The sequence below is a fragment of the Balaenoptera borealis genome (assembly GCF_965194805.1).
Source record: "Balaenoptera borealis genome assembly, chromosome: 5".
In the NCBI taxonomy this organism is placed as follows: Eukaryota; Metazoa; Chordata; class Mammalia; order Artiodactyla; family Balaenopteridae; genus Balaenoptera; species Balaenoptera borealis.
The window spans coordinates 69,311,859-69,323,621 of record NC_138862.1 but is presented as its reverse complement, the minus strand read 5'-3'; the positions used below and the strand labels follow the sequence as shown (position 1 = coordinate 69,323,621).

The window sequence follows — 11,763 nt, the reverse complement described above, 5'->3', positions numbered from 1 at the left end:
TCATCATGCTCTGCATATTTTGCGGGTTTTATTTTAGAGACGTCCTGTGTATCAGGGGGAACGCTGGGGGAGCTGGGGCAGGTGAGGAGCCAGCCAAGGCTTGGGAGGGATTTCAGATGGATGCGCTGCCAGGAAGGAGGAGTGCCAGAGGCCAGAGGAGAGGAGGCTCTCCCCAACTATGAACATCACAGAGATTAAGCCCTATCTTTGCAGGATGACAGTTCCTAATTAGGAAAGGAGGTTTACAGAAGGCGGCCTTTCAGCATTCCACAGGGTTGTTTGCTTTCCCGCCCCCCACCTCCCGGCAATCTCTTGGAGTGCTGTAAGACTTCCCCCCTTTGTTTCAAATGGAAAGTGCAGAGACAGAATGAAGCACATAGCTGGCAAGCAAGAGTCAGGCTGCTTCTTGATGGGACTAGTTAAGCCTAGGGGCTTCCTGGGAGCCCCTAGGAATTCTAGTCCAGTACCCTTGGTGTATAAGAGGGGAAGCTGAGGCCCAGAGAGGGGAAAGGAATAGCATATAACAGCACAGACTTGGGCCTGGTGAGGTCCCACCCTTCCCTCATAGTGATATGATCGAGAATGATTATATCTCCCTGCCTTCTCAGAACATAAATTGGTGTCTTGCTTTAAGACATTTTAATGCCATCTATAAAACTCTTTTATTCAAAAGCACAAATATGTTGATCAGGGTGAGATAATTCACACTGAAAAAGCTCTTTTTCTTCTTTTTAATGAAGATTTTCACCAGCGGGTTCCTCCCATGGCAAGCTTTCCTTGCAATATTTCAATAGATTTTGTTTTACACAACTTAGTTTTCAGGGCCAAGTGTATTTCATAAGCTGAGGCCTCTTGGATGCCAAAACAGCTCCCGAGGGGTTTGCATTACGGGTTGTGATGAGGGATTTGGGGAAAGGGATGTTAATGAAGGCTTAACTTGGAAGGTTGATGGCATGAGGGCCCTAGATCCATCTCGTGGGGCTCAGGTGGGGACAGGGCAGGACCAGCTACATAATTCGTGGGGCCCAGTGCAGCATAAAAAGGTGGGGTGACTTGTGTGAACATTAAGAATTTCAAAATGATGGCAGCAGAGCATTAAGCCAAAGAGTGGGGCTCTTCCAAGGCCCATGAAGCTGGCCCTAGGTCAGGGTGAGTGGCGGGCTGCATGGTTGGGGTGAAGATGAGGTGCCTGCCAGAGGTGAGAGGTGAGGCCAGTAAGCCAGACGTCTGCTCCGTTTGGCTTTGAGGTACTTTACCTTCCAAATTTTATTTGGCTTAAGCTATTGGTAAGTGAGTCATTCCAGAGATCACAGATTGATGGGGCAATGGGGATGAACTGTGTACAGAAGAACTGCATAATAGCTGTGGTCACAGACCGAGCTCCTTACTGCGGACCAGGCCTCCTGCCAGTGCTGTACGCTGTGATTTACTTCATCTTCCTAGAAATGACTGTACAAAGTAGCGGTTAAGAAATAGGCTCATTGACTGCAAATCCTTGGGCAAGTTACTTACCCCCGCTTGGTGCCTCAGTTTCCTTATCTGGTAAACGAAGTAATGAGTTACCTGCCTTAAAGGGTGGTGTTAAGACTGAATGAGTTAATCTGTTTTAGCTCTCTGCCCAGTGCATGGCACATAGTGAACATGTGATAGATGTCTGCTGTCATGAGAATGAGGACGCAGGAGAAGGAGAACAGGGAGAGGTGGCAGTGGTGACCACTCCGTAGTTAAGTAGCAGGTTGTCCATCTAACAGAGGAGGAAGCTGACACAGAGAGATGAGGGGAATTGTCCAAGGTCACCCAGCGAATGAACAGGCCGTGGTTCCTCTGAGGGAAGTTTTCTGGTTTGGCCTAAATGCCTCAGGCGCATTGAACGCACGTGTAGATGGATCACCGACCCGCATTGCAGGTCCACCCTTCGTGGACACACCCTTGCTGAGCCCCTCGTGGGCTGGCCCTGTTCTTGATGCTGAGGGTGAGAGGTGGGAGGGCGGGACAGGGCGCGGTGATGAGTGCTGTGCCACGTTACCAGTCCACGTGTGTGTGTGTGTGTGTGTGTGTGTGTGTGTGTGTGTGTGTGCGCGCGCGCGCGCCTGAAGCCCTGCGAAGGAGGCCACTCCTCCCCCCAGGACTTTGGAGAAGGTTCTGAAGGTTCTGCGGGGCCAAGTTCTCGCCTGGGTGTTGGGGAAGAACAGAAGGCAGGCAGGAAGGCCCTGCTGTGCTGTGTGGAAGTGGTAAACTGAAGAAAAGCCCCTCCGCCTCAGCTTCACAGGCAGGTGGCGTCAGCAGGCGGGCGACACCCCGGAAGTACAGTGAGCGAGCCCCGGGGCAGAGGCTGAGAGCCACGCCCGCGCCTCTCCTGGGTGGGAGGAGAGGCAGGCGCGGGGGCGTTTGGGGCGCTCTCACCTCTGACCTCAGGGAGCGCTCCCCTGGCAGGACCGCCCTCCCTGCTGGCCTCCCCCGCTCACCGCTCTCCTCTCTCATCCCCCAGAGTCAGTGGACTGTCCCCCTTCATGGGTGACAACGATAACGAAACCTTAGCCAACGTCACCTCCGCCACCTGGGACTTCGACGACGAGGCCTTCGATGAGATCTCTGATGACGCCAAGGATTTTATCAGCAGCTTGCTGAAGAAAGATATGAAGTAATGAGTCGAGATTTCAGTCTTTCGGCCTCCCCACTCCCTGGACTGGGGTCCAGAGGCGGGGACTCTCTTCCCCTGTCGTGGGCCCCTCGGCACCCGAGGAGGGAGGATGGGCAGTGCGTGCGCGAGGGTCCTGCTCCCTGGGGCCGGACACTCTCCTGTCTTTCGAAGCACAGAAACCTCACCTGGAGAGCAACACTTGACTGAGTGTTGACGGAATGAGGCAGCTTGCGTGTGAATAACGACAGCCCCTTTTATTTTCCGTGGACAGCTGTGGCCTGCAGCCGCCCTGCGGAAACCTCAGCCCCCCTTCTGGGGCTTGCAGGGGAGGTACCCTATTTGCCGGTCCTGATCATACTCCTGGCTATTCCGGCTGGATGCTTATTTTGTATCTAAATCATGTAGGAGCTGCCTGCCTGAGTGTGGCCAGGTACCTTCCACCACTGGCCAGTTAGGCTGTGACCCCAGGCGACTGGGCCCAGCTCCATGTCTGTCCCCTGCAACCGTGCAGACTGTGAGGTTCCCCTCCTCCACCTTCTGGGGCTGCCTGGAGCTGCCCAGGTGGTCAGCAGATGACTATATAGAACATCTGTGAACGTCAGGAGGCCTGAGTGTTCAGGCGTATAGACGGCCTAAGACTGTGAGGAAAGGTCAGACGCCCAAGGCGCTCAGTCAGTATTTCAGGGAGAAGAGGATGGAAGTGGGAGCAGTAGAGGAGGCTAGAGCAGAGGAGGTGAGGTTGAGGGGGTCTTGGTGTGGCTGGAGAGAATTCACTGGCAAGGGAAAACAGCTACAATAAAGCAGGAAGGGGACAGGGGCCGTGCACGTGCCGGGAGGGCCGGCCTGCACCGGGGCAAGGGAGTGGTGGGGTGTCGGCGGGGGGCCATAGGCTGTTGGGCTCCTCACCCACTTTGTGAACAGGTGGCCAGATGAGGCAAGGCCTGGCTCCAGGGGCCCCGGGGAGCCGTATTTGGCAATAGGAGCAGCTGTAAGCTTTTCCCCAGAAGGTGGTGTTGAAACGGGTGGTGTGCTGGAGGAAGGTGGGAGGGGTCAGCCCAGAGGCTCTGCATGTGCACAGAGGGGACTTTGTGGCCTAGGTTCTGCCCTGTCTGCCTGGCCCGCAGACCCCCGTGAGGCTGTCGGTCGTCTTGCCCCCTCTGGGGGAAATCCTGGCTGGGACATGAGAGCGCAGTTGCTAAAGGAGCGAGGCTGGAGGGTCTCTTAAGTGGTTCAGTCTGGTTTTCTGGTTACGCACCCACCTCTCAGTCCTTTTTAGCCAGCTCAGGGCCAAACTCCTCCAGGGGAGACATTCCACACTCCTTGACAGCGAGGTCTTTTTAGCACTTTGCTGCCCCAGTCTTCGCCTCAGAAGCAGGCGTGACCCAAGGAGGATCTAGATGTTGGGGGGGGGGGCCGAGATGCCCCTCCCGTGTGAGGGGTCCCCGCTCCCCAGGTGCCTCAGGGAGGTGCGGACCTCCTTCCTAACAACTCTGGTCCAAGGATGGCTTTTGTCAACCAGGCTTCATTCACCCAAGGTTTGGTAAATGAGGTATTGTGTATATACCCTATTTTCTCACCTGACCTTGAGTTTATTCAGAAACGTGTTGGCTCCTCTGTGCTCATAAAATGGACTCACCAAAGAATTGATTTCATATAGATCAAGACACTAGATTCCCATAAACTCAAACTCAGCATCTCTTCAACCAGAAATCTCTATCAGCACTTTAAAAAATGTTTTTCTATTATAAATTAATACATGTAAATTGTACAAATTTTGAATATAAGAAAATTAAAATAATCCATATCCCTTTATCTAAAGATCACTACATTTTGCTATAGTTAGCAAATTTACTTTTACTCATTTTTCTACATATGTTAGCACTTGGTACTTTGGACTTCATTAGTCCTATGACAATTAAGGTGATGGCCCTGAAATATTTCTAGATTCCCAGAGCTTTCAGAAGATTAAATGAGTTTCAGTGCAGTTCTAAGGTTGTCATAATTCATAGGTTGTACAAAGGACATACCTCTTTGAGTTTTAATGGGAAAAACCTGATACTCAACCACACCATAAGACTTGAGAGTTCACTGATTCTCGAAGATTTGGGCCTAAGGTTTCACTCTTCTCTCCATCAGACAAGGAGGCAGAAGGATCGGGCCTCCACAGTTCCCAGCCCCCACATGACCAGCAGAATGACCCCACCCTGGAATACGGTGCCAGTCATTCCCAGACATGTCTGCCCTCCAGCACTTAGCCTCCCTAGACCCCAAGGGCAGGTCATGAGACTCCAGCTGCTTACTGGTGTTTAGGCCTTCTTAACACTAGTGTATTCTGGGTCTAGTCAGTGTAACGCAGACCAAGAGAGGAAAAAGGCCAAGAGCACAGTGATTCTCATCGTGGTGGATGGACTGGGAGCAGAGAGCCCTGGGCTCTGCCCTGTGTAACTAGGGACAGGTGACCTCCCGTTTCTGATCTGACCAGCGGTCTCTGTGGTCCCCTTCTGCTCAGAAACCCTCTGATCTCTGCCTTTATTAGAAACCGCTTGGACTGCACCCAGTGCCTTCAGCATACATGGCTAATGAAAGACACCAAGAACATGGAGGCCAAGAAACTCTCCAAGGAGCGGATGAAGAAGTACATGGCAAGAAGAAAATGGCAGGTAATGAGGGGTCGCTTTGGACTGGGATGTCACCCCTCATAATTGCTTTATTCAAGCTACCCTCATTCCCAACTTGCCCTGGCCTCGCTCCAAAAATGTTTACATTTGTTTCTGAAATAGTCTGGGACCAAGACTGACATTCCATGTCTTCGTGACTAGGGATGAGCAATGTCACCTTTAGGACTGTTTGGCAACCCTGGAGAATGTGATCTCCTTATAGGTAGCGTGATGGTCTTGCATTTCTTTACAGTGAAGGAGATGGCCACATGATCTACAAAGAGAGACATGGGAGAGACAGAGAGAGGTTGTATGTTACTAGCTACATGTCCTTAGCCAAGTTACTTAACCTTGCTGTGCCTTTGTTTTCTCATCTATAAAATGGGGGTATTAGTGGTACCAAATCGCAGCACTGTTGTGAGAATTATATGAGATAATATTCATCTGGCCTTTAGCACATTGCCTGGCACATAGTAAGTGTTCACAAATGAGATCGGTAGCCCATATGTATGGAGGGCTGGCCATGTATCAGAGAACATTCAAAGCACTCTCTATGCATTGTTTTTTAATCCTGGGAGGCAGGTACTATTGTTTTCCCCAGTTCTCAGACAAACAAAGCAGAGAGAGGTTAGGAAGGTCACCCAGGATCACAGCTAGTAAGTGGGAAAGCCAGGATTCAAACCCAGAGACTGGCTCCAGCGTACACAGTCTTAACAGCACACAGTTTAATGACACAAATTGCCTCTGATTGTTAGCAGATGGAGAAAATGATCATCCAAAACCATAGAGAACTTATCATGATCTATTTTATTTTTATTATCACTACTAGTATTATAAAATTCCTGGGCTACTGGAGGGTACATGGTTTCTATACTCAAGGAATGCATAGTGTAACAGGGACCTGAAGCAAATAGACATAAAAGGACATAACACACACCAAGAATTATAAATGATCACTATAGCTCTCCATACCCATATATGTGAGTGTGGACAGAGAATGGAACCAGTCACACCAGAGGTGGATGTGGTTGTGAAGAAAGGCTGCCAAGGGCAGGAGTTTGAAGTTGGCCATGGAACATGGGTAGAACACGGAGAGGAGGGGATAGCAGCACAGACGGAGGAAAAGGCTCAGAGATGGGAACTGGACCTCACCCTGATCATGCTGGCCTGACAGGAGCAGCCTTTTAGCTGGGCATTCAGGGGACTGGGACATTTAGACCTTGCCTTTGTGGCAGAGAAAAAGGAAACCACCATTTTAGGGGCAACTGGGACACTGGTGACTTGCCACACAGAATGACTAAACCACAGTTCACTGAAAAGTCCAAGTTCACACAAAGGTTGAGAGGAGCAAAGGTGAGAGAGGGGCTTCGGGTGTGTGGGTCTGAGAGACTCCACCCCCTGCACATCTCAGCGGACTCCCCGAAGTGGGAGTCAGTTCTTGGTTAGCCCCGCCTGAAGGTTTGGGTGGATCTCCTGGCCTCCGTCAAGTACCTGGTGAGTTGGAACACCTGTGCCGCTTACCTTACCCTCTGGTGCCATTAGGGTCCAGTGAAATCAGAGGAGCAAATATTCTTTTAAAAAAACAAAGCCACAAGGGGGCCACAAAATCAAAGGTTGGCTTTATTAATGATCCTGTGGCCAGTAGATCTCAAAGAAATAGCAGTATTTCTGGAGCGGATACGGTGACTGGTGTGGGGGTGGGGCAGTTCTCAGAGGAGGGAATCTCACTGGGTTTTGGTTGGATGAGGCCATGGGCTAAAGGGCAGGCTTATCACTTCAGGCTTCTGGAGGCATCCACACATCTGCTGGTGAACCAAAGCCAGGAAGAGCCTAAACCCAGGGGATAGGCGCAGAGAAGAGATAAGGAAATGGGAGAGGAAATAAATGGAATTTTTCAGTCAGATGGGTCCGGAAACCGTAATTTGTGGTGATATTTGAATCACATTTTTTTCTTGTTGTTTACAGTGTTATTAGCCATAAGGTTTTCTGAAAGTGAGAAGGGAAAGGACAGAATTCAGAGAAGGAACATTAATTTCCTATTTTAATATAGGTAGCAGCATTTGGAAATGGCTTTTCCAAGGAAGCAGTGGTTAGGTTTCACAAAATTACATAGAAAAGTAGTCTGCAAAATCCCATTCAACACATAATGTCCCTGAAGCATATTGTCACTGGTAATAGTTCAGCTGCATCTGATCATCTTGTGTTACATTTCTTCCTTAGGAAAATGTTTTCCACATTTTAAACTCTGGATACCAGGACCTTAGCACCCCTGGAATAGGGGGTTCCCTCTCAGAGCAGCTGAGGTTCTGTGTGCTGAGGCGGAGTGGAGTGGAGGGGAATAGAATGGGGTGCGCTGTGGAGGGAGAGGGCCAGGGCAAGCACAGGGGGCCCAGAACGCTCTACAGCTGCGTGAGAAAAGCTTCCTTGTTATCATTCTGGTGTGGTTTTTTTTTTTTTTTTTAAAGCGTATGACATTCTTAAGGATTTTTTAAAAATTTATTTATTTTTGGCTGCGTTGGGTCTTCGTTGCTGCACGGGCTTGCTCTAGTTGCAGTGAGCGGGGGCTACTCTTTGTTGTGGTGCACGGGCTTCTCATTGCGGTGGCTTCCCTTGTTGCGGAACACAGGCTCTAGGCGCACGGGCTTCAGTAGTTGTAGCATGCGGCCTCAGTAGTTGTGGCTCACGGGCTCTAGAGCGCAGGCTCAGTAGTTGTGGCTTGCGGGCTCTAGAGCGCAGGCTCAGTAGTTGTGGCTCACGGGCCTAGTTGCTCCGCGGCATGTGGGATCTTCCCAGACCAGGGCTCGAACCCATGTCCCCTGCATTGGCAGGCAGATTCTTAACCACTGCACCACCAGGGAAGCCCCTGGTGTGGTTTTCATAAAAGGGGAAGGAAGTAACATGGGAACAAACCCCAACAAGCAGGCAGTAGATAGATGACTCATTGTATTATTGATCTTAGAATGAAGTTATTCTGAAAGAGGGTAGGCTTTTTATTTATATCAAAAGAATGTTGAAGAGACATGGTGGTGAGTAATAGCACTGAGGGTGGGTAAGTTGAGCAGGATAACAGGGCTTCTGCATGCAAAATGGAAGCAAAGGACTAGGAATTGGAGCTTGTGGGCAGCCATCTTTATTCTCTGAGGAACCACAAAGACTTCAGCAGTATGGACCAAAGGGCCTTGGGGAAGAAAGCTTTTGATTCAGTATAGCATGGAGTACTCTTGGCCATCACATTTAGATAATATGCATTCTCAGGGGAAATTGTAGTCTTGGGGCTGTTGGAATTTATGTAGGGCCCATGATGGCTGGCTGGCTCTAGGGTGATCACCTTGCCGAGGTTTTCCAGGGCCTGTCTCAGCTTTATCCCTGAAAGCCCCTCATCCTGCGCAATCCCTCAGTCCTGGGAAAGCAGGCTGGTTAGTCACCCTCGCTGGCTCTCCCAGGGGAGGGAGTCTGTGCTCTGTTAGGGAAGCCGTTACAGACCCTGCCCGCCTGGAACACAGGAACCCAGCCTTGGCAACTGCCCTCCAACAAGAAAAAGGCCTCCTCAAGACAAGGATGGAACTTATCAAGAATTGAATCTTTCTGTTTTGATGTTTAAAAAATTTCCACAGGTCTCAGTTAGTAAAGCAGCAACCAATTTTCAGCTCAAAGGCATGAAACTGGAAGGCTAGAACATATAGTTCTGACAAATAACTTCCCCACCAACTATTTTTTCCCATGAAGCAGCTGCCAAAGATTGACCTCTGATGTGTAGGTTATTGTTAAGATTTTCCCTATTGAGCACTTACATTTCTTCCTGTTTTAGCAATTATATGGTCTTTTGCTCCATCTGATGGAAAATTTCCCCCAATGTGTGGTCTATTCATTTGTTATTTGCCACCTTCTCTGAAATATTATAACACTTTGATTTGCCTTGTTCTCATAGCTTCGTATTAGTCATTTTGTTAACAGAAGAGGAAAGACTTCATTCTTCCACACCATACAAGTGAAGACAGTCCTGCATCCAGGTGTTTGGGATTAGGGAGCCCATGGGCTCAAGGGGAGCGTTCCCTGCTACACATTTGCGTGTCTGAATCATAGTCTTTCTGTAGAAGACTAGAGCTGCAGGAAGATTTGAATCTTCAGGTCCAACAATGAGGCCCAGAGAGGGGAACTGACTTGCACACGTTAACAGAGCAATGAGTGGTTAGAGAACTAACCTGTCCCTTGTTAGGAACAAACCCTCTGAGTTTAGAGACTCCTGGCTCAGGGCAAACCAGTCTGTGTTGGATGAAGGGATTGGAGAGCTGAGAAGGGCTGAGTCTGAGAGTTTGGCTGGTTAGGAAGTAGTCTGGTCCGGCGTGGACTCCGTAGGGAGGGCTGTCGGCTGGCACCATCTCTTACCCATTCCTGAAGTCAGGGTAAGCTCCCCTGGGAAGAGCTGGGTCTCTCCACACTCCAGCTAGCAGAACAAACAGATCAGTGATGTCACCAGTAACAGCCTCTCCCAGAAGGCATGCAAGTTGCTACGTAGTCTCAGTCTCCCAGGGTGTTCTCTGCAGGGGCCACAGTGCCTCTGCACACAGTTAAGTCAGCGGGTCGTCATTCCTCACCTTCTTCCCCCCTCATCACCTCCACCCGGGGCCTCGTGGGTTCTTTTCAGAGTGACCCAGCTTCACTGTGGGACAGAGGGCCAGACGCATAACCACACCCCACAGTGTATATGTGAGAGGTGGGTGGCCAGAGGACAGGGCAAGATGGAATGCCTTTCCAGAGTGCGTGAAAGTAGCTCCAGCAAGGATGGGATGTGACATACCAGGAAGCGACTGTGGTCACAGCAGCAGGTCTCCGCTTAAACCACACACACACACACACACACACACACACACACCCATTTTCTATGTGATTCCCTAGCAACCTGAAATTCTTTACTTTTGAAATAATCTTTTAACTGAAGTATACTGGCTTTTCAGATAGTCCAAAATTGTGAGGCTTGCCTGAAATACCTGAGCGTGTGAGGTTAATTCAGGAGGAAAGTGGCTTTGCCGGCACAGTTTGAGGTCCAGTGGGTGAGTGCCAGCCGTCTGCCTGTGTACAGGCTGTTGCCTTCCTCTCTCAGCAGCTAGTCTGTGGTGACGTTTGCTCCCTGGACGCACAGCATCTGGATGCCTGAAGAGATGCTTTGGGTGCAGGGCTGGAAAGCGGTGGTTATGCCTTAGTTTCTTATCTTAGTCATCCCATTGACCTTAGAAAAGGGGTGAGAATCTGTACCTAAAGGCGAGAAACACAGACACAGTGTGTATTATTGGGGACTTCTTGACCTAAATCCTATGCTTGGTAGAATTTTCACAAGGCAAAGAAAATTTTCAAGTCCTGGCATCTTTTTCAGTGGAAATTCTGTCCTCTCCCAAGGTGCCTCGACTAAGAAAAGCAAAGTGCTGTGCTTTTCATTTCTTTGGGTGCTGCTTTTTGATGCTGGGTGTACATCAGGGAAGAACACCCCTCCAGAACTTCACTGTAGACTTGTGCTGGGGCCAGCCAGAGTATTTCTCGAAATCTCTTAAGTATCTGAATCATAAACAGAACTAAATGAGACCTTGGAGATCGTCTTGTCCAACCCCCTCCTTATACAGAGAAGGAAACTGAAGCCCAGGGAGGTTAAGTGACTTGCCTATGGTCAATAGAAGTCCTTTTTTTTTTTTTTTTCCCAACGGGACCTGTGGGATCTGTAGTAACTATTCTCTTGGCCAATTAAAATCCTATCACTAGCATTGTTTTATGAGAAACAGCCTCCACTGGGCCCTGTCAGCAGTTAAGTCTTTGGAGCCGTCTCAGCCTGCAGTTGCTTTATATAAACTATCCCTTTTATGGGAGTTGAAGCACAGTATGAAAAGGGTTTTTGTCTCATGTTGACCTTGTTTAGTCACATTAACGCACACATCGGTTCCAGGCCCCATTCCATTCTCCGAACATCTTCTGACACGCTGATAGTGCTGAGCAGAGCAAGGTTGGGCTCACTCCTCTGCAGAACCTCGGCACTCAGGAGGCCCTTGTTTCAAGGACAGCTGCTTCTCCTGGGCTGGGCTCTTCTCCCTGAACCCCGCTGCCCAGCTGGAACCAGTGACACCGCCTGAGTCCAACGCCAGTGTCTATTTTCCAGAAAACGGGCAATGCTGTGAGAGCCATTGGAAGACTGTCCTCTATGGCAATGATCTCAGGGCTCAGTGGCAGGAAATCTTCAGCAGGGTCACCAACCAGCCCACTCAATGCAGAAAAACTAGAGTCTGAAGGTAAGGAGCTCCAGGAAGATTTTCTCTAGCCAGATGGTGACAAAGGAAGGGTTGGGGGATGGAGAGGCATTTAGAGGGTTTTTTTTCTTAAGGTGGGGGGGTTGGGTTTTTTTAATAATACAACCTACAAGGAAAAATTTGAAACTACTTTTACACTGCCCTGACAATAATTACTAAATGTAGTAATTATTCT

At 49.6% G+C, this 11,763-nt stretch overlaps 1 protein-coding gene across 9 annotated transcripts in view; it reads left to right on the top strand.

The window, feature by feature from the left end:
• MYLK (myosin light chain kinase) overlaps positions 1–11,763 on the top strand; it is a 276,906-nt gene that overhangs the window by 259,438 nt on the left and 5,705 nt on the right. For 8 of the 9 annotated variants that reach the window (XM_082394846.1, XM_082394844.1, XM_082394845.1 and 5 more), the window contains 3 exons: positions 2,489–2,641; positions 5,178–5,301; positions 11,441–11,570. In XM_082394846.1, the coding sequence (XP_082250972.1) occupies positions 2,489–2,641; positions 5,178–5,301; positions 11,441–11,570 (407 nt within the window). Of the gene's footprint in view, positions 1–2,488; positions 2,642–5,177; positions 5,302–5,417; positions 11,571–11,763 lie in introns of those variants that run through there. The other variant, XM_082394849.1, reaches the window with a different exon arrangement.